Source organism: Podarcis gaigeae (genome assembly GCF_964106915.1).
Source record: "Podarcis gaigeae genome assembly, chromosome: 12".
Lineage (NCBI taxonomy): Eukaryota > Metazoa > Chordata > Lepidosauria > Squamata > Lacertidae > Podarcis > Podarcis gaigeae.
Window position 1 is genome coordinate 18,533,481 of NC_139688.1, and position 23,254 is coordinate 18,556,734.

The 23,254-nt window shown below is 40.8% G+C and overlaps 1 protein-coding gene across 6 annotated transcripts in view; it reads left to right on the forward strand.

The window, feature by feature from the left end:
- PARD3 (par-3 family cell polarity regulator) overlaps window positions 1-23,254 on the forward strand; it is a 563,676-nt gene that overhangs the window by 346,703 nt on the left and 193,719 nt on the right. For all 6 annotated transcript variants that reach the window (XM_083704625.1, XM_083704626.1, XM_083704622.1 and 3 more), the window contains 2 exons: window positions 5,333-5,461; window positions 9,653-9,691. In XM_083704625.1, coding sequence (XP_083560751.1) covers window positions 5,333-5,461; window positions 9,653-9,691 — 168 coding nt within the window. The remainder of the gene's footprint in view (window positions 1-5,332; window positions 5,462-9,652; window positions 9,692-23,254) is intronic.

Consider the following 23,254-nt stretch of genomic DNA (forward strand, 5'->3'; position numbering starts at 1 on the left):
AAATTTCAGTGGCACCCTGTGCAATGCCCCCCTCCCAGCCTCTCGCCTTATGTGGGATCATAGTTACAACACCTCATAAGCTTTGCGCCCATAGATCTGCCTTTGTTGGGGTGCTTGGTGTCAGTCCTTTGAGAACATACATATGTACTAGCATGAGATTGGGAGAGTATAGGAGGCTGGTACATAGACACCAGAATTTAGGAAGCAGAAGGTTTATGGGAAATCTGTGTTGATAAAAAGCATGTAACTTAAGTAAATTGTTAAATTTATTACAACTTCTGACTGAAGGAGTGTAGCTAATAATAATTAGTATGTACCAAAGTACCTCACCAAAGGGTAAAAATATAGAAATCTAATAAAATTGGAAGGGGGAAATGTAAGATTGCAATACATTTTTCCTAATGCTATTTTTATTATCTGATATTGCTATAGGAAAGACCTAGAATTGTTTGGATTTCTTGAATAGTGTATATTTAACCTATTTGGAGCTCTTTCAAGGTTATTTTTTAGTTTAATGAGTTTTGTAATTGTTTGGCTTCAGATATCTACAGCATTCATTGTAATGTTTCTACCTTTCCCCCAGTGAATTGTTCTCTGCTTTAACCTCATCCAAGTTTTTGTCTTGTGGGGATAAATATACAGTCAAAACAAAGGAGGAGGATATGGGCAATTCTGTTGGAATGTGTAGATTAGAAATCACAGTCTCAAATGGAGCAACAGAAAGGGGAGAAGAGTGAGGAAGCAATGAGAGGAAAGGGAAGTAAGAATGGATGCTCTTTAGTTGGTTCAGAATACCTTCTTTCTCACTCATCTGTGAAAGAACTGTTCCTCAGATCCTGGAGGTGAGATCCTAGTTGTTGTTTTCTTCACAAATTTCCTGAGGCTGACCAATGCTTTCAATGAATTTTGCACTGCAAATTCACAAGTGGTGTAAATTTCACTAATTTCTTCAACTCCATTTGTTATCTCTCTAGGCAGGTAGATATGAGTAACCTTGGCTAATTATTTATATAACCATTGCGTTTTTCCAAAGCATTTTTTACCAGATGGAGGGGGGCAACATTCCTGATAAGGATAACTCCCCCTGCTGGACACAGGCAGGATCTTCAGATTCTTGTTCCCTCTCCGGGGCAGGGGGAGTCATCCCATCTCTTTAGATGCTAGGGGCAGTTGACTCTCCCCTTGAGAAGCACTTGTCTGAGTACTTGTTTCAGTGGATTTTGTGTACAATCTCAGTTATCCTCTCTTTAGTTTTTGTTTTCCATTACCCCCCTTTGTTTTTCATCATATTTTCTCTCCTTCCCTGCCATTCTGGGAAAGGGGAGAATGTAGTAGGTGGTTGGGTTCTGGGCCTGAATGCCAGACAACCACCTAAGGATGTCACAGAAGCAACAGGGACAGGAGATTGCATTTCCCCCCCTCGTTTTGGAGAGCAGGAGTGCCATTTTATATTTCTCCTCAGCAGTTCTTCTGGAGGCCCCAACAGCTTGAGACCTGACTGCTGCATCTGGGAGTTTAGTGGCTTTCATGTTCTCTGTGCTCACTTCCTGATTCATTGGGCTGAGTTGGGTCTCTATCTTATTCCTTGATGATTAATTGGGAGTTTTGAAGAAAGGCAACAGTGGGTGAAGTCGTGTTAGGCCTTCCTGCATTTTGCATTGCACCTGTGCACCCAGAATGATTAACTTTCCCCCTCACGGCGATGGCGAAGAGGAGGGAGTCTATGCACACTCCCTTGGAGGATCCAGGCAAGGGGCCCCTAGTGATTCTCTGGGTCAGATGCAGTTGACTATGGAGAGCTCCCCCAATGATTCTGAAACTTTTCTTCAGGCTCATGGTCTAAACTCTTTGAGGAATCTCTGGAAGTCCACTTAGTAGAGACCAGGGATAAGAAGAAGTTTCTGCCTTCTATCAAAAAACCTGAGAAGAAACCACGTCAGGCACCTCTGCAGTTCTCTAAATCTTGACATTTCTCTTCCCTTCAGTACAGATTGACAAGATAGGAACACCATTTTGGGAATATTATCATAGAGAGTTTGTGCTACAAATATATATCTGTTAAATATACAAGCAGCAACAAAACATGAGACATGAAGAAACATAAGGACTCGCTGTCCCTTCATAGGTTTTTGTGTGTTTTTTTTTTAAAAAAATCCTGATTTGTGCTGGTACTCATGCCGTGTAGAAAAAATAGTCTTAACTGCAATGCCCATTATTTACTCACTTTCCTCTCAGAATGATGCAAAGTTATGAATATGACTTAACAAAGTTTGCAGTCTAACATGTAAAATGCTCCTGATAAGTGAGGCCGAGGAGGAATATGGGCTGAAAGACTGTGAGGGTTAATAAAATTACCCTGCTAATGTCATGCAAACAGTCTTCTTTTTTCTTAGTGGCCAAGCATCTCCTGTATGCTCCATTTCTTTTGTAATTTCTAAGGAGGGATAAGAAATGGCAGCCTCCTCCCACACTATTCTATTTAAGAATGTTTAAGCAAAAAGTGGGAAATGCATTTACACATTTCTCTATGTATTTTCACTATAGATTTTGTACTGCTCCAGAGAGCCTGCCACTTTGCCTTATGATCTGTAAGGGAAAATACAACGGTTCCTAATGCAGTCCTCTAATACTGTTGTCACATTATGAACTCATGATGCATTCACTACTCCATTACCTTCATATTGAGAGCTTAGAGTTGGAATAAACCATAGGAGCTATGCAGCCTGACACTGTTGCCCCGCAGCTGAAAATTGTGTATTTTAGGTTTCCTTGATGTATGACCGTTTAGACTTTGAAAAATCTCTCATGTCAGATAATCTTCCTAAACAACATAAAAAAATAATGGGGGGGGGGGAGAGAATAATGAGTATTTAGTTTTACATTGAGTCTCATGAACTAAGCTGTGCTACTGCCTTGTACCTTGTGCCCCACCTAAGAAGAGCAGGTGAAAGGTCCATCTAGTCCACTATTCTGTTCTGCCAAGGGCCAAATAGATGCATATGGGAAACCTACAAGTAGGATCTGAGGTCAGCACTGCACTCCCCACTTGTGATTGTTATCAAGTGGTTTTCAGAGGCAAACTGCTTCCAATAGTAGAGGCAGAACATATCCATTGTGGTTAGTAGCCACTGAGAGCCTTATCCGTGCATTTGTCTAATCCTCTTCTACAGCCATCCAAGTCCACCTCAACTCTACAATTCTATGCTTCTAGATGATCCACATGGCTCCAAATCCATACTGCTGAATATTGCCATCACTTTTACTGAAGTAAAGATAGTTACTTCCAGTGCATAGCACTTATCTTCTAAAGTAGTTTCTTCCTTTTTTCCAATCCAAAGGTAAAAATAAGCTTAGCCGGACAGCTTCTTGTTGCCTCCTTTGATTGCTGTTATAATAGCTTGCTGAGCACTGAAGTCAAGGTGACTGGTTCTTTGTAATTTTCTGGGTTTTCTGTTACACTTTTCAGCAGCAGCCACAACAAAGAACCATGTTTGCTTTCCTGGGACATTACTTGTCCTCAGTGAGTTTCCTGGGATATCACTCGCCCACAGCGAGTTCTCACAGATAAATGCCAGTGGATCTCAAGCTCCGCCCCTTTCATCTGCTTCTTCTTCAGCTGTGTCTTTTACCATTTTCCGATGTCTGTATGTTCATTATGCTGACTTCTACCCACATTTATTTTGTACCTTTCTACTAACTGAGCCTCTTGCTTTCTTAACTCTGCTACGTCCTTACAAATGAAAAGCCTCCCTGATGTTTTCTATCATGTCTGGTCAGTTTCAATTCAGTATCCCAGTTTCACTTATCTGTCAGGGCTTCACATGCTCTTGGGTGTGCTTGGATATATTGCAGACAAGCAAGCACACTTATCTTGGCATCCAACTCGTATTGGGATGTTATTTGCAGTGTTGCAATTTGTTTTCCAAATTCAGGCACGCTGATCATATCTAGATACGTTCTGTGGTTGTGTTGCCTTTGGAAGTGCAACATCATTGCCTGAGCCTGTGCAGGAGTAGTGTTCTCATATGTAAGAAAATGCTGATTTTTAAGACTTGTATGTATTACTATTTAAATGCCATGAACAAACCACTGAATTGCTCTGCACACAAGTCATTTGTGCTGCTTCTGAACGTAGCTCCCAGTGTTTACCTATGTAAGTGCCTTTCAGGCTGTTTACCAGTATAGCAGCTTCTGAGTGCATCACAGTTTCAGCCCCAAACTATGGCAGAAGGCAGAAATGGCTGGCAGGGAAGGGCACCACAGTGGACCAGCACTGCCTTCTTGCCATATACTGGGGCGAAAGAGCAGTGAGGATATAGCAATGTGGTCACACCGGCAGCAGTGCTTGATTGGTTCTGCTAACGTGCCAGCATCTGCCCAACTTCAACAATACACTGCCCTGGCATGTGGCAGCAACACTGGTGCTTGGAGGCCAGGTCCATGGCAGTGCCACTCTCCACTAATTGCTCTTGTTGATAGGGGAACACAATGGCTGTTCACACTGCCCCCAGAGAGAGTGAGAGTGAGAAGAATGGGGAGAGGAGGTGAATTAAAAAGCAGAGCTGGAGTTGCCAACACTCCAAAACAATGCTGTTTTCTTTCTGCCTGCGTGAACAAACATTGCAGGGCTCTGTATCTGTATTTGCTGCTCAGGAATAATCGTGCAGTTTTTTTCCTGTGTTGTGTGCAGCTGGAGAAGCCAATGGGCTTTCTCCAAATTTCAGCCCCAAACACAGGCATGACTTTTCCCTAAGACAAAATATGTCACCTAGTTCTAGCTTACTGTGTCCTGGTTTGTGCAAAGGACTAAACTATGGTTAGCATAAACCATAGTTGATGAATCATAGTTACAGCAAAACTGTAACTTAGATCTTGTTTGTTAGGTCACCGAAGAGTTAAAAGCACCAGTGAGAGCGGCCAAGCCTTGAGAACATATGTGTGTGTGTGTGTGTGTGTTTCTTTTCACCTAGAAAATTGGATAACCTTTTGTGGAAAAATTGAGTATTTTAAAATTATTTATTAGTGTAATAAGGTACAAGATAACGCAGACCCATACACATTATTGGGAACATTGACATCTAGTTACAGGTAGGTAGCTGTGTTGGTCTGCCGTAGTCGAAACAAAATAAAAAAAATCCTTCCAGTAGCACCTTAGAGACCAACTAAGTTTGTTACTGGTATGAGCTTTCATGTGCATGCAGACTTCTGAAGGTATCTGAAACACAGTTTAGCATTATAGGTGAACCAGGACACTGTGCTGCTCTGGTTTATCACAACATTCTTTACCTGTTGCACACAGGGTAATTCAAAATCTTTTCCCCACCCATTGCAGGTAAATGGAGTTGATTTAACAGGAAAAACACAAGAAGAAGTTGTTTCCCTGCTGAGAAGCACCAGGATGGGAGGGAGTGTAAGCCTTATCATTTTCCGCCAGGAAGAAGCATTCCATCCGAGAGAACTGGTGCGTATTTTTATTTTTTTATTTTTTTTAAGTGGCTAAGGCATATTAGGTGAATATGAGCAAATAATGTGAAGACCTGCTGTCAAACATGTGCAGCTTGAAGTGGAGCACAGGAAAATAAACTTCTACTACATTTCACATGGACATTTCCTTTTAGCAGTGGTCTCCAAATTGGATTTCCACATTAATATGGGAACTAATGTTTTCAAATCATGGGTGACAGCAAATGCAGATTATAAACTGTTGCATGTACTTTGCTTGAGTGCCTACAGACAACTGATTATTCCCTGTCTTTTGTGTCCCTGTTGGAAAGCTTGCTGTTTGTCACACTACATGAACATCCCCCCCCCCCCCCTGTCTCAGAGCATTTACAATTAATCTAGAACAAGATGTATGAATGCTATGATTTGGAAATGAAGAATCTGTAAGGGCAAAAATGTGGTTGTTTCTAATATTATAGCTACATGGTAAAGACACCCCACAGTTATTAATTTAGCAAGGCAATTCGGAGAATCCCTGTTGTACAATGTCTCTTAAAGAAAATTATCATAGTATATAGGCTGTGCACAAATGTTTCCACAATAATTGCCTTTGTGGGTGTAGCAAATGTTGATTGTATAAAGCTGCCTTATTTTGGACCAAATTATTGTTCAGTATTTCAATATCTCCAGTTAGGTCTGGGAGAAAACCCTGCCTGAAATTAAGGAGAGTCACTTCCAGACAGGATAGACAATTGGTCTGACTTGGTATAAGGCAGCGTCCTACATTCCTATCCCAGTTGTCTTTACTCAAGACTTCAAGCAACGATGCAACTAAAATTCATTTTTCTTTCTAAGAATTCAAACTCCTCCATCCTATAATAATCTTTCTCCCTCTATCCCCCTTTAAGTTCTTCTAAATATAAGAACATAGGTCTCTATCTCTCTCCGGTGTATTGAATGCTGCAAAAGGAGTGTCCTAGGTGATAGGGAACTTAGGAAATGCAACTTTCCATGCCACTAGTATTCATGCTAAGGACATAGGTACCCAAGAAATCTATGGATGGAGACCAGTTGGTGCCCTGGCATTCACAACTGGACTTTTGGCCCAGCAGGAACGTCTGATAATTGAAGAGAAGGGGTGGGTTGTTTCTGATTTACCTTCCCCCTGCAGACCCCAGCACCCTTAAAAGCCCTCTTGTGAGTCCAAGATCGCCAATTAGATTCTATGTTATATTTCCCAGCACCCCGCTCACTTGACATACTTCAGTGAAACTTCCCTGCCACCAACTACCACCAATACCAAATAATTCAAAAGGGTTAATGAGTCATAATGTTGGGACTTGTGGAAAGATAGGAGTGATTGTGGGTACATGGAAAAATATCTGTGTTCAGAGAGCATGATGAAGTCTGCATTTCAGCATAGGGGATGGTAGAGCAGGGTTTATTCTACTTTGGAGGGTGGGGAGATGGTAGCAATGGACAAATCCTTAGTGTGAATGAACTATTTAGAGGAGGCATGGCCTTTTGTTCTTGCATGTGGGATAGATACTGAAGCTACAGGAGTGTGTTTACTCTCAAAGATATGCTACAGTGTGAAAACATCCTGCTTCTTCTGGAACAGGTGAAAACTCGTAAATGGGTTGTTAATCTAGAATTGGAAGGGAACTTGGGGGCCAACTGGTTCAACTGCCTACTCAGTCTGCAACGCTGGATGCAGCATCAACACCCTTGACATGGCCGTGCAGTGTCTGTGTAAATAACTTCAAGTGAACAAGAGCCTACTCTCTCCTGAGCAGGTCCTGGGTGAATTCCAGTAAACTGAGCCCTCAAGTAAACTGGCCCCAAGCTATTAAGGGATTTATATACTACTTGTCCTGGTCCTCACTGCAGGAAGGACAAGGCAGACACAGCACTGGGGACTGGGCAAGCAAACAGGCACTCATTAAGTGAGTGGTCCCACAAACTTTCTTCATGCTGACATCCCCATGTCCTTTGGAGGCAGAGGTGGCATCAGTGCCAGCTCAGCACCTGATTTATTTTCACTTGCCTTCTCCTTTGGATGCAGCTCCTCACTGACATAAGGAGACACCAGGGGACAACTCCACAGCAGGAGTTATCTGCCTTGGATTGTCAGATGTCATAGGGCAGAACACCCCTCTGCCAATTCCATTCTTCGTCAGGATCCGGCCATCCCCTCCATGACAATTCTATGGAATTTGTGACACTAATAGTAGCACGTTTCACTTGCCCCAGTAACAAAGTGGCAACCAGTGCAGATCTGTGATCACAGGTGATCAGACATGGTCTCTCACTCAACTTGCAAAATAGCATAATGTGGATCTCTATATTGTCATATTATGCTGGAAGGATCTCATGCACACTTAGGATACAGTCACCTCGTAAAGTCTAGACCTAAATGGCAGGCTTGATATGAAAACAATTGTAGAGTGGTTTACACTAATAAATGGAAACACTCTTCCAAGATGTCCATTCTTATTTGCTGCGGTTGACTCAAAGTTTCCCTCTCCCCATCATCATTTTGCCAACTTGTAGCTGTATTCATTTAGACCCAAGTGGCCAATATGGTTAAGGAGTTCATGTGAAAACAGCACTATTTTGCTTCTGATCAAGAATTTGGGAGATTGCAGGCAAGTTTCATTATATGTTTCTTGTGCCACCAACAAAACCTCCCCCTTCTTTTTTTGCTTTGTTCTCCTCTTGATTTCAGGGATTAGGGAGTTCTTGGCTCTGTTCTCTGTCTTTTGTCAACCACAGTTGGGCTTTAACAAGTTATTCCCTCTAGATGAGCTGTGGTTGCCTTTGTCTGTGTGCAGGAGATTAATTAAAATTGCCCCTCAAAGGAGAGTTGTGTTTGCCTAATGGCTCTGAAGCACATTAACATGGCTTGATGGGCAGGAACTGTAAAATGCATCATTCTGTGTGTGCACGTAAGGGATAAAATGTTTAAGGAAATACATTATTTTCATGCTGAAATTCTCCTGAGTTCTATTCTCTTTTTAAAATACTATTTTATTAATTTTTACAATAACAAAACCCCATCACATAACAACTCCCATACATGGGATTTCCAAAATCCCTTGACTTCCCTCTCCTTCCCTCCTTGGTTCTTTTGTTTTACATTTGTTCATGCACGGCCATAATATCTTTGATTCCGATCGTCTTTATCTTCTTTGGTGGGGACTTCTTCTTTTTCATATTCTGGGATGATCGTGGCCGAGCAACTGATACCAGATACAGGAGGAGATTCTTTTGCTCTTTAGAAACATTTAGTCCTTTAATCCCAATGAGGTTTTTATTGGACAAAGGTTATTTTAAGCATTTTCTTCAAATCATTATGTATCATTATCCAAGCTTTTTAAATAGCCTTACACCACCACCAATAAGATGCTCCAATGCCAAGCATTCTGAACTACCATACTTGTTATTGGGAACCACTGAGTTTGATGGTATGCTAGTTCTATGAAGGGTAGTTAAAATTAGTGAACCTAAGTTATCCATGCCCATTAACCTCAATGGTTCTATTTTGAGTAAGACTAGCTTTGGATACAACCCTGTGTGTCAATAAGAGGCCATGCAAGTCCAGGTGGGCTAGGCAGGAAGGGGGGAAGCAAAAGAGGAACCGAGTAGGCTTGAAAGCAGGTAAACTGTTAAATCAGCATGCAGGTCAGTAGTATAATGGATTAGTTGCCAGACCATTGTACCTGGTCAGGGACCTTTTGCCTGAAATAATGGAGGCTGAGTGAGATGAGTAAGTGAGGTGGAATACAAGGAAGTAGTTTCTTCTTTGAATGGAGTGCTGTAATGGAACCGAGAACTAGGTCTGGCTTTCAAAGTCCCTGGTCTTGGCATATTATGCTGTGTAAGGGTGGGACCCTCTATTAAGGACACGTTATATCAACCGAAAGAGAATAACATCCATTAGGTTACCACAGAGTGTTTTAAACATTGTCACAGGTACATCCTGCCAGACAGAAGCACAAGGAGGCACTTGTCCCAGCCTCTCAGAATTGGCATATAAAGTGTCACCTGTGGGCATTTGGGACTTTTCAAAATGTGTTTTGTGTAGCTCTGATCTCTTATCCTATGCTCCATTTGAGAACTAAACCCCTTCATAGTCCTCTTCTTAATCGTTGGCAAATGTATTTTCTACCCTTATTCTTATTTTAATTTTTGTCCCCGCTTCTTCTAGAGTACTGAACAAAGCCAGTCACAAATTCCAAAGGAAACGGTAAGAGTTTTGTCTTTCACGTGTCAAGAAAGGTCGCAATGATTTATTTATTTATTGATAATTAGCAAATTTGGGCCCGTCCGTCAAAATAAAAAAGAGGTTTTTTTTTAACAGACAATTCTGTTCACTGTATAGGCTGTAGGTGGCTCTCTCCAGCCTTAAATTGCATTTCCCTTTATGTCTAGCACTTGCTTCCCATGTGCTTCACGATCATTTGCGCCTCTATATGGGGCACATATGCATGCAGACAGTTCTTGTTTGGATACATAATAAGGTATCTGGTTCCTAGAAACCGAGATAGTTTAAGGCTGAAATACAAACAGAGAGGTCTGAATTGCAATCTAACATTCCCCCTCACAAGCTGTCATTCTTATGTTTTGTAACCAGTTTTTAAAGTAACTCCAGTGTAGTTGAAGAAAGGATATCAGATTTATTTACAAGCTAGCTGTAGCAAAGCTCCTCAAGACATCTTTAAAATGTTTCTGATGAAGAATATCCAGATGTATATTACAGGAACAATTAAACACCAAGTGTTTCTGGGTTGTGTTTTCTTTTGCTTTTAGAAATGAATCATCATATGAATCAGTACATTGCAATGCAGTCCTGTTTACTTTTCATAACATCTTTCATAATGTCTTCACCTCAGTTAGAATAATGGATATGAAAAAAGGGGATGAGAGAATTGCTTTAACTGAAAATTGCAATGGAGCATATGGTTAGTTGAGGTTTCTAGGATTTTTCTGCTTCAGTGTTTTCCTTTTCATATTGGTGATTTGGGGCTTCATTAATGTTGTCTGTAGACATCTCAAAGCAGTGCCCCAAAGCATCTTCTTGTATTGTCTCTTGTGTACAAGCTTTGACAGTGGTTTTAAGGAAAACAATAAATGTGATTGTTTGCTGGTTCCTTGGAAGAGGCTCCAAGGAAAGTAAAAGAAGCAGGTGGTGTAGAAGTAGCAGTGGTCATTTAGAAGAGATTGGAACTGTCCCAATACATTTCACTGACTGAGATGGAGGAGCAAACAGCAAGCCTACCTTCCTCCCCTCAAGTCAAGATGCTTAGTGCTCAAGGCTGGCTAAGTTACTTTGGCACCTGAGACATCTTATCTTGCAAGCATCCCACCCCCCTGCCCACAGTAAAAAAAAAATGCAGTAATAATATGTTAAAACTACTTAGAATAAATCAGATCACTAACAGTTTGCCCATTCATGACACCCCAATAGTGGGGTTGGCCAAAGGAGCAAAGTTATCTTTGATGGCTAAGCTATAATGCACAAAAAAGCAAATTAAGCATTTTGAAGCAATGCTCCCATTTTGCTGCTCCCTCCAGCAGGGAAACAAACCACAATGTGGCTGACTTAGTGTTACATGTACACCAGCTTTCCTGGTTGGTTTCTCCCAAACAAATCATGAACAGGAAGCCAAGAAGAAACCTTGGCTAAAGAATGTGGTTTGTTTGGAACAGAAGAAATCACGAGCTCTGACTCACACCAAATGCTAAGCCAGCTGCTTCGTGGTTTGCTGGAGAAAGGGAACATAAAATTGGGAGAGCTCAAGCTTCATGAAGCAGTATGACGCTCATGCACAACTGACTTAGCTTGCCCATGGTTTATATAATCATAAAATTATAGAGGTGGAAGGGACCATGAGGGTCATCTAGTCCAACCTCCTGTAATGCAGGAAACTTTTGCCCAACGTGGGGCAAAAGCAGAGCTTGAGTGTGCTCAAGATTGTCGATTCAAACCCCTGTTACATGATGCAAATATACCAGGGGTCCTCTTTGTGGTGATCTTGGTTATTCTGCCCTTACAATTGGGGCTTCTTTAAAGTTTTTTAGAGATCAAATGTCATACCTGAACTCTTGTCATTATGTGACAGGGAAGTGATGGCTATGTTCCATGATTTGCAGAGGTGTCAAATGCTAGCAGCCTGGCCAATAGTGAAAAATATTCTCTAAAATTGCCATAAATTGAATGTGGAGCTTTGGATAGGTGTTTTGAGGGCCTTCATAGCCTAGGAATGCTGACTGGAGAGAGCATGTGGTAGCATCCCCACTCCCCCAAGTTCCTTAATCTTAAATGCATATCAAAGCTTTTCCAGCAAAAACTCAATTGCACGAGCTTGTTTTGTAATATTTCACATGCTGACTTCCTTGCCTCCCCCCAGCCTGCTGTCTCTTAGCTTGGTTATGCATCATTCCCCATTTGGTTCTCCTGCCTCGTGTTGTCAGACCCTTCAGTTTCTTGTTCTTGCAGCTTTCTGTGTTATTGTACCACACATATGGTCTCTCTTGTGCTGTTAGTCGTGAGTTCAGTGAATGCTGCTGTCACAAAGTTGACAGCAGAAGAAGGGAAAACTAAAAAAGTAAGGATAATGTGGGGAGAATGGGTGAAATACAAAAATGAAATGAGAGTTCCAACTTTAAAGCACAAAATATCAAAAGTATTTGCAGCCTGAAGTTAAAAAAAAAAGACTACAAAATGACTAATTAGAAAGAGAAGCCATTGCTATCAAAGTCATTTTTTCCAGCTATCTTAGTGCCTTCCCACTCCCAAACTAACTTATTGTGTCAGATTTAGATACCGTACTTTTCCTCATGGAAGTTCTTGCCTTGGATGAGTCTGCATTTTCCAAGTACTTAAAATAGCAATTACTTGACACACAAATTGGGATACTGAAGGCATTATGGGATATATTTTGGACAATACCTTCTTGATTGAGAATACCAAGCTGTATCACTGAAATGCAGGAGCTTTCATGAAGTACTTTGAGTAATTTAAAAAGTAGCAAAGGCTCACTCTACACAGACAGACAGACACACACACACACACACACACACACACACACACACACACACTCTCTCTCTCACACACACTCTGTCTCATTTAGTGAACCCTATTCTTTTTTCTCCTGTAGCAAGACTGCATATAATTGCCTCTGACACTAATTATTTAACTTTGCTTAACTCTGGGTTTCTGGGATAGAAAAAAGGAAGTTTTCAAAACCATGAAACAGAATCCTTCTGGAATTGGACCTCAGATGACCCCAGAGAGTTTGTCCTGTGCTGTTGCATGTATATGGCTGGCCTATTACATCTGGCCAACTCAAAAGTGAGAAATGCCGCTGATCTCTTTGGACTCTGGCTGGCTGACTGCTAACCTGCCTATCCCATCCTTAGGTACTCTGGGCACCTGCTACCTCCCAAGCTGTAGGAAGCTGGACCTTGCCAATACCCAGACCTATGTGCCTGAAAACTGTAAATGAAAAATAAATAAATATAGGAAGCATCAAGGAGAACAGTATATCGATATGATCTTAATGTCACCTGCCATGTGAAAATATTTTATTCGTCCATCCCTAATTAAGAAAGTACAGTACAATAAGTTACTCTCTTGATGAATGCATTCTGTGGTGTCCCAGCTGGGATTCCATTGGCTACCAAACTATACTAGAAAAGTGTAGCCAGCAACTTCCTGCTCTCATGTTGAGTTGGCTTCATGGATTCCCATATGGCAGTTCAAAATCTCTATTATATACTCCTATCCAAAACTGAGCAGATGCACCTTCTGCTAAGCATGGTGATTATTTTGATATGAAAGAGATTGACTGCAATATGAAAACCAGTAATTTGTCATTACATTTCTGTTTCTGAGGATAATTATCTTAATCTTGTTACAGTGCATAGAAATAAATTGTTAATTATGATATGAGAAACATCTGCCAATTAACCTTTGCCCCTTCTTCTCAAAAGTCAATAGCGCTAGGCTAGCATTGTGCATTTTGAGTTATTTTTTCCTCCCTGTTTTTCTTCCCTTATCCCAAATCTGACAGCAATCTTTGTGTTACCGTCACCTGTGGGGACTTAAGAGTGTATTTGCCCACCTTGCTTGATTTCCTTGATAGAGTCTAAATGGCTCCTTGGAAACGTGTTTGAATAAAATAAATGCAAGGAGAATAACACTTCAATTTGCATGAAGGTTTTTTTAAAAAAACAAAAGTCCCTTTCATGCATGAATCAGGTGAAAAGAGATCTCATGTAGAAAGGGGCTGTAGGAGCCATGCTGCGTACCTTGTCCTCAAGGTCAAGTGATAACTTAGTCTTGTCCCTGACATCCATCCATTGGGCATGGATGTCTGGAAAGGAAATCCTGTATGTCTCAAGGCAATATATAGACATACCATAAAACAGTTAAAAAATTAGAAACAATCCAAGCCCAACTGAAAATAGGTTATTAAAAATGCAAAATGAACACCTAAGGCCAATACCATTTCATTTAGCTGGAAAAACTTGTATAGATCTCTCTGTGTATGTGCCATGTGCACAGCTTGGGGGGTTGTGTTGTTGTTGTTATATCAACCTGTTCATAAATTCTTACAAATTATCTGGAACCCTTCACAATTTGGGTTCCAGCTCACATGGAAAGCCTGTGAGCATAGAAGTCTACATACATAGTCTTTTTCCTAGAAACATCCACACTTACTGCGTGACACTTGGGACCAGGGTCAGAGGTCCTCCTCCCCGGTTCTGCTGCTGTTGTGCTGCTAGAGACTAAAGCACAGTTCGGCACATACTTTGTCTTCCCCAGGCAAACCATAGGTGGTAAACCAAGAACAAACCATGGTTATAATTCATGATCTGTCTGGAATGAGGCAAACCACAAGCATGAGATTGGATGTCATGCTAAGCCAAATCATGGCTTAGTCACAGCAGAAAGAAGAGGAGCCAAGTGGCTGTGATCTCTCTGGGAACTAGCACATTTCCTTGTGTGCTCCAAGACCAATTGGTTGTGAGGCATTTGGGAAGCTCTGTGCAGAGGACCGAGCAAGCACTTTGAACTATCTCCCCCTATTCCCTAGGCTAGCTTTGACAGATGTCAGTCACCTGACATGGTTGATATGTCAAGTGAGGGGTATCCCACATTCCTCGCCTGTGTGGTGTCATTGGGGCAGTTCTGACCCGCAAGGACAAAAAGATTCCACACACCTCCTTTAAGTCATGGTTAGGCCTTGGTGTTACATGTGAAGTGTGTCTATAGGAAATTGTAAATTCAATCATAGGCATGTCAGTGATGAGCAGCCACATACTGAGGGCTTCCTCAAGCCTGAAACCAGCCCTGGACTACAGAGGGTTGAGGATGCACACCAAGGACAGTGATGTTTCAGGGGTTAAACATTATTTGGATACTTTTTGGATACTTCACAAAATCCCCTCATAAACTGGTTTTCTTCTCTTCTCTTCTCTTCTCTTCTCTTCTCTTCTCTTCTCTTCTCTTCTCCTCTTTTCTCTTCTCTTCTCTCCTCTTCTCTTCACATGCTGGGAGTTTCTTATTTGCAGCTCTATAGACTCCTACCCATGACTGATTCACCATATGGTATACTGGGCCCCTTGAATGAGAAATGGATGATGCAATATATTTCGCTTTTTGTGCACAATTAATAACTAGATCAAGATTTCCCCCCCTAACTTAATAGCATTTATATTTTTTTTGCATGCATAATTTTTATTGGTTTACGTAATACAAAAGTAAAATATACAAATTCGATTATCGCTTTCACAGATTTTTAAATAAGACTAAGACTTCCTTCCTTCCTTCCTTCCTTCCTTAATAGCATTTATAAACTGTCCTTTCAACAATGTCCTCTGGGCAGTTCACAAAAATGTGCATAACATATTTTGAAAATATATGCTTATATACATGCAGTATATAAGGTGTTTCACCTCTTTTGGAACACATGTGGTCAGATTATGCAACATAAAATCAGGGCTCTGTCTAGTCTACTGTCCTGTTTCTAGTAGAGACTTCCTAGCTAAGTGCTTCCATAAAGCTCACAACAGCACATGAAGGCAACAGTCCTACCCTCTTGTTTAGCTTCCTTTACACACCCCAAGCTACTGGTATCTAGAGGAATGCAATCTCTGAACCTACTGGTCCTGTTTAGGTATCATGACTTACACACATTGGTAGACCTGTACTCCATGAATTTGTCCAATTTCATCTTAATAGTCCTAAGGCTGTGACCAGCACCAAATCTAGGGCATAGGAAATCCCTTTGGAGCAACTTTCCCCAGATGTAGAGCCCCAGATGTTGGACTACAAAACCCATCTTCCCCAGCCAGCCTGGCCTGTTGTCGGGGATGATGGGGGTTGTAGTCCAACAATATATGACTGGACAAGGCTGCTTAAGGTAGAAGATATTATTAAACCTCAACCAGTTTTTTTTTTTAAAAAAATAGGATTCTAAGGAAACTTGAGTATTTTTTTTGGGGGGGGGGAATTAGGGGCTCCTCAATAGGATGATGACTTTCCTCTTAATAACTTTCCTATCTCTACTGATTTTTTTCCGGCAGTGCTCAGGCTGCAGGCAATTGGATAGCAATTGGATATGTTCTAGGGTAACCTGCATGACCAATGATGAGGTTCAACAGGACTCGCCAGCATGTCATACGAATTAACCTAAAACATGCCCCAGAATCATTTTATGGCAGAGGAGTCGAAGTTGCTCAGGCAAATAAATGTGGAGAACGGTCACCAAAGATCAAAGAGTTGACAGTGACTGACTGAAATTCATGTGTCTCAATTGGTTAGGATCCTGGAATTTGTACTTTAGCACAAAGTGATTTATTTTGCTTACTAAGCCAAAGAGTTTTGTGAAAGATACCCACTTGCAAACACTGTATAAACGGTTGGGACTTTGATAAATACTTTCCCTAGTATATGATTGTATCATTTGGAGAGGAATTCTTATTAGCAGATGGGTAGAGGTTTGATACTGATGAGGTTGACAGTATTATTCTCTGCATTGATTGGGAGTATTGTGAACACTGCTTATTATTTATTGTGACTTTTAGTGAGATAAAGAAAAATGCAGCCTTTTGTCTTCCAATAATGTGAGACTGGTCACGTTAAACATAAGGGTGATTGCCTTTGGTTTCATATCCATTTGGGGGCCGTTTTGAATGGTTTCAGATTACATTTTTAATAAAGATGCAATCGGAAGAAAAAAAAATTAAGAGAGGGAGAGGGAGAGAGAATATGCAATCCACCCCAGGGTACTGCTGTGTTTAGTTTATTTTACCAGAGTAGGCAAGCTGTTTCTAAATGGTTTATTGGGAATAATAATGCCTGGAGCTAAAGCAATAATCCATAGGGAATCGTTTTTTCTAACACACAATCTCTTTCTCTGCCTAATTTAAATCTCTATGGATGTTGGAAATTAATCTGTTGAATTTTGGTGGTGTCCTTTACTGGTGGTTATTCCATATCAGTTTATGAAATATATGTATCTTGATGTGCAAAGTTAAGCTGTTTCATAAATTTGTACTTGGTTTGGCGGTTCAAATCCCCGCGACGGGGTGAGCTCCTGTTGCTCAGTCCCTGCTCCTGCCAACCTAGCAGTTCGAAAGCATGTCAAAGTGCAAGTAGATAAATAGGTACCGCTCCAGCGGGAAGGTAAACGGTGTTTCCGTGTGCTGCTCTGGTTCGCCAGAAGCGGCTTAGTCATGCTGGCCACATGACCCGGAAGCTGTCTGCGGACAAACACTGGCTCCTTCGGCCAATAAAGTGAGATGAGCGCCGCAACCCCAGATTCGGCCACGACTGTGTTGGCTATTTGCAGTTTAGTAGCGCTGCAGAGGGGGACGCAGGTGGCGCTGTGGGTTAAAGCCTCAGCGCCTAGGACTTGCCGATCGAAAGGTCGGCGGTTCGAATCCCTGCGGTGGGGTGCGCTCCCGCTGCTCGGTCCCAGCGCCTGCCAACCTAGCAGTTCGAAAGCACCTCCGGGTGCAAGTAGATAAATAGGGACCGCTTACCAGCGGGAAGGTTAAACGGCGTTTCCGTGTGCGGCTCTGGCTCGCCAGAGCAGCGATGTCACATTGGCCACGTGACCCGGAAGTGTCTCTGGACAGCGCTGGCCCCTGGCCTCTTGAGTGAGATGGGCGCACAACCCCAGAGTCTGTCAAGACTGGCCCGTACGGGCAGGGGTACCTTTACCTTTACTTTAGCGCTGCAGAGAGCTTGCTGGGGAGACCATGCATTAAAAAGGGACTCAAAAATAACTTAAACAAGGTTTTAATAACAAAAACAAAAACTCCTTTTACACTAAATACATCAACAAACAAACATGACCCAACCACCAACCCATCCCCCAGGATAATGGGAGAGCTAGGTGCTGCTCCTTATATACTACACCCAATTGCTGACACAGCTTAATCAATACAACTCAGCAGCACCTGCTATGTTTCACAGCTGTAAAGCTGGGTCTCGTTATTTTGCTCTGGCCCTTGCTCTGGCCCCTTAAAGACACACACATCGGGTGGAACAATGATGAACCTTTACATTTAAAGAAACCATTCAACAGACTGGACCTAATGGTCAGGGGTCCCTTTACCTTTACTTTGTCCATGATGGTTGAATGTACGTGCTAGTTCCAAACTTAGTTTTAATATTTACAAACATGAAACCAATTGTGTTCAGTGTGGCTTATTACCAGACAATGCTTTTTGGGTTAAAAAAGAGAGAGCGAGAGATACTAGCACTCATATCTTGATAAAAGTTCTGTGGGTGCCAGTACAAAATCACTACCATAGCATCACAAAAAGAGGTAATGATACCCTATACTAATGAGCTTATATGTGAAGTTTGCCTGCCTCCTAAGCCTTCTCTTCGCTATATCTTGGTCTTTGTTGCCCCTTTTGTTGCTAGGTGACAACAAAAGTCAAAACTTCTCAAGTTCCTCTTGCACCTTAAAGACCAACTAAGTCAGTTCTTGGTATGAGCTTTCGTGTGCATGCACACTTCTTCAGATCTGAAGAAGTGTGCATGCACACGAAAGCTCATACCAAGAACTGACTTAGTTGGTCTTTAAGGTGCTACTGGAAGGAATTTTTTTTGTTTTGACTATGGCAGACCAACACGGCTACCTATCTGTAACAAGTTCCTCTTGTTATCTTTAATTAAAGGTCGATCGTGGGGCGCCCCTGGTTGATCCTGTTCCGATTGCATGATCCTGGTTGATTGCCCAAAGTTTTTGGGGTCTCCCCCCCCAAAAAAAAAGCTCAACAACTTTGGGGTAGATCACTGCCAGTTTTTTGTGGTTTTTTAGCGGGAATAGATCACAGTCTAGTTGGACACCCCTGGTCTAGACCAGAGGTCGGTAACCTGTGGGCCACAGGCAATGCTTCCTCTTGTGCTAAGCAGCCTGCTAGTTGCTGCCTGCTGCTATGGCTGAAATTACACATTCTTGGGCTATCAAAATTGCATTCATTGTTGAATTTGCTACGCCACTGCTGCCAGTTATTTTCTTCCTCTGTACTATTACTTCAGCCATCTTACTATTTGGTAACTATCTCTTTTAGGTTCCTTGGACCTCAGCCTGCTCCACAAAACTACCCCAGTCCATAAGACCTGAGTATAGTATTAATACCATCTAAAACTGACAGTTATCTCTTTTTAAATTTATTTTATTTTTGCATTTTTAATTTTACAAGCAATAACATCAAAAAAGAAACAAAATGCAGACATCATATCCCCTTTGAGTGCCCCCTTTTGTGTATCCTTATATATTTGCATTCTGCATCTCATCACGAACTCCAATTATATTATAAGTCCTTAATCAATCCAGAGTTCAAATTTTTACTACAAGTTTCCTGTTAAACCTGCTAATGAATGTAGTTGTTTACAATAATTTTTCAAAAAACATTGTGTACTTCCCCCATTCTTTATTCAGATTTGACTCTTCCTGGCTCCTAATTCTTCTTGTAAGTTTTGCCACTTCAGCATATTTCATTAATTTTATCTGCTACTCTTCCTTGGTTGAAACTGTATTTTCTTTCAATCTCTGGGCCATCAATATTCGGGCAGCTGTGGTCATGTACATAAACAATTTCTTCAGGTCCTTCAGGATATCTGTACCTAAAATTCCTAAAAGAAAAGTTTCTGGTTTCTTCGGAATGGTTATTTTCAACATTTTTTTCAACTCGTTATATATCATTTCCCCGAAAGCTTTTACAGTGGTACCTTGGGTTAAGATAAGACCTTAATTCTTAACCTGAAACTATTCTTAACCTGAGGTACCACTTTAGCTAATGGGGCCTCCTGCTGCCGCCGCGGTGCTGCCTCACAATTTCTGTTCTCTTTCTGAAGCAAAGTTCTTAACCCTAGGTACTATTTCTGGGTTAGCGGAGTCTGTAACCTGAATCATCTGTAACTTGAAGCGTCTGTAACCCAATGTACTACTGTACCAGCTTGCATGACCGCCATATATGATTATATGTGCCCTCTATCTCTTTACATTTCCAGCACATATTAGAATTTGATTCACACATTTTAGCTAATTTACTAGGAGTAAAATACCAGTGGTACATCATTTTCATATAGTTTTCTTTTGAAGTATAACATACTGTGTATTCCAGATCTATATTCCACAATCTCTCCCATGCTCCTAACTCAATATTATAACCAAAATCCCTCGTCCAGTGTATCATCACTGATTTGACCTGCTCATCTTTCATTTGCCAATCAAGTAGGAGTTTATGCATTTTAGAAATTAATTTGTTTTTATTTTCTAGCAACTCTTCTTCAGATTGAAGGGTTTTATTTGAATAACCTTTCTTTTTAACTGACTTAAATACTTCATTAAGCTGGTGATATTGCAGCCAATCGGTTACTAGTCCTTTTATCTCTTCGAACCTCCTTAATCTGAAATCTTGATCTACTTCTATTGATAAGACAGTTATCTCTTTCTTTGTGGAAGCTGTTGTGGAAACATTCTCACAGCTTTGTTCACTAAGCAAATGGGATGATGGTTGCATTCCATCCCACCTGAGTGCAATACAGTAGGCCCACAATTTACACACATTTAAGTTATGTGCATTTGACTTTACACACTTAGCAAATTAAAAATAAATTAATAAAATGGGGGAAGGGGACAGGCATCTGGGGAAAAAGACTTTGGCAACCCTACTGGCCATTGTGTTTTGACTATACACGATTTTTGCTTTAGGCGCAGTCCCTGGAATGTAAGCCCCATGTAATTTGCAAGCTTTTTGTACAATATGCAGATGCTACTAAGATGGGAGCTGTAACAGAGAAGGGTTTCAGGCCTTTAATTTGGATGCTGCTCTAGCATATTAAATAGTGTCTCAGTGATAAGATTAAAACTAAAACAGACTCTCCCAGTCTACCATGGAATCTCAAACAAGCCTCCGCATATAGTTTCTGAAATTCTGCAGCTACTGTTAGATTTGTACTAATGTAGAGCCTTTGCCAGATGTGACATATTAACTTAGCTAATAAGAATAATGAGCCTCCGTCTATATGTGCAAATAAGATTAATTAATGTTTACCCTAACATGTGGCAGAAATTAGAATATTTCACTTGGGAATAGCTGAAGAGAAGAGAGCAATGAGTCTTCTTTGTAGCTGTGATCAGCTGTATATGGTTTTCTAGTTATGCAGTGGGCACTCGTGGTAGCACCAACTAAATCAAAACTATGATCACAGTTTGCCCATGAGGCTCTTTGGGCAGAATGTTTTGATCTACTAAAGAAAAACAGAAACTGGCTCAGTGAGCAAATTGCGTTAGTTCCCCAGTGTTTGAGGTTGAATTACTTAAGTTTAGTAGTTTTCAGTAGCTGTACCCAGAAAGAAGTTTTCAGTAGCTGTACCCAGAAAGAAGTTAAATGTGAAACCGTGAAGGAATGAGTTTGGCTGACCCCAGTAAGCATGGTGAATTGTTAGGGATGATGGGACAGTTCAGCAGCATCTGGAGAACCAGAAGTTCCCCACCCCAACACAAAGCATATTTCGGGTAACCAGATCCCAATGGCCTTCAAATAAAGCACCAGTAATGCTCCTGATAAAGAATGTAGCTGATAAAGAACTGGTGTTTGAGATGCTCAGTCCCAATGAGTAATCTTGCAGCCCTATTTTGTTCCAGTCAGAGTTGCTGGATCAATTTCAAAGGAAGCTCTAAGTACAACATGCTTCAATAGTTTAAATGGGAGGTTAGATATTATTATTATTATTATTATTATTATTATTATTATTATTATTATTAATTTCATTATTCACCTGCTATTTAACCTACAAATTGCTTTACTCAGTTATATTCAAATAAATGTGCAATTACAAACGCTTCATCTTTGTACCTATCTGAGTTACACTAGGCCATCAAAGATTTACTCAGAATATAAGAAACAAAGTCTGCAGCTCACTGCTAGACGGAGAGGCCAATCTTTAACACGTCCTTATAACAACACACTTGGACCATAATAACCTCAGCATGCAGGTGCAATGGTGGGGAAAACTTCACCTATTAATTTTCTGCCCAGAGAATAGTCTGAATGTGACACAGTTCCACTGCTGGTCTAGCTTTGAGCACAGCCTGGGGCCAGCTAGGTAAAAGAATAAGGTAGCGACATAACAAATAAGTCACATGAGTCCAGCTAGGGGAAAAAAAGGTGAAAATCTTTTGAGTACTTGTACTATACATTCTCTTTGCCTTTCTGATACAGTGTTTTGGGTATAGATTTCACAGGAAAGTTCCAAATCTCTGTGTGTTTAGTTATTGGAAATATTTTACTACAATCTTATAACAACAACAAAATAGAACTGTTTGGAACATTAAAAAGTTGGCTAGATAAGTGGGTCCTACAAAGCAAAATACCTTAACTGTCAAATGCCAGGGTAAGGAGGTACGTGTTCAACATATGAGAAAAGCTATACAACAGAGATGCTAGACACATCTGTCTGGGGTAGGGAGTTCAGATTCTACATGCACAATCTTGTTTCTGCTGCCCCAATTTGGACTGCTCCTAATTTTTGATAACTTAACCTGAGCTAAATGCACACACCCATTTACTTTTGGCTTTGGTTTAGTCTCCTGCTTTTATTTTTCAATTCTTTTGTAACTTCTTATCTATGTGTCCCATTTCTTTGTGTTTCCATGCAATTCATTTTTTATTTCACTTTATCATATACACTTTCTAATCAGGTGTCCTTTACTTAAAGATAGGCACCATACCACAGTCAGCAATTTTTTCATGAGTTTGGTTAGCTTGATTTTTTTTTAAAAAAATATCAACAGCATTCGGGTCCTTCATTTCTGCTTAATTTATGCTCCTTCAGTTTATTTCCTGACTGTTACTAATTGCTGCTGTCCAAACATGCGCCCCTTATCTACAGTTTTCTATCTGGCCTTGCCTTACTTTCCTTTCCCTTAGATGTACAATATCCTTAAGTTCTTTCATAATTTTGGTCTCTCTTCCTTCATGATTTTTTACAAATCCCTTTGGCCTGTCTTATTTTACACCTTGGTGCTTCCTGTCAATTGAACATTCTTCTTGATTTGTTTGAAGGGAGGTAAACAACATTGGCTATTTAATGAGCATTCTGTGTGTGTAGTGAGGGTAGACAGCACTATGTGTAAGCATGTGTTATTCTGTACTTTGCATTGGCTTTTTCCATCACTTAACATAAAAGTCCAGTCTTTTGGGGAAGTGGATATGTTGTGCAACTATAATTATGCAATGTGATTTTGCAGTTATGTCATTGAACCCCACCTGA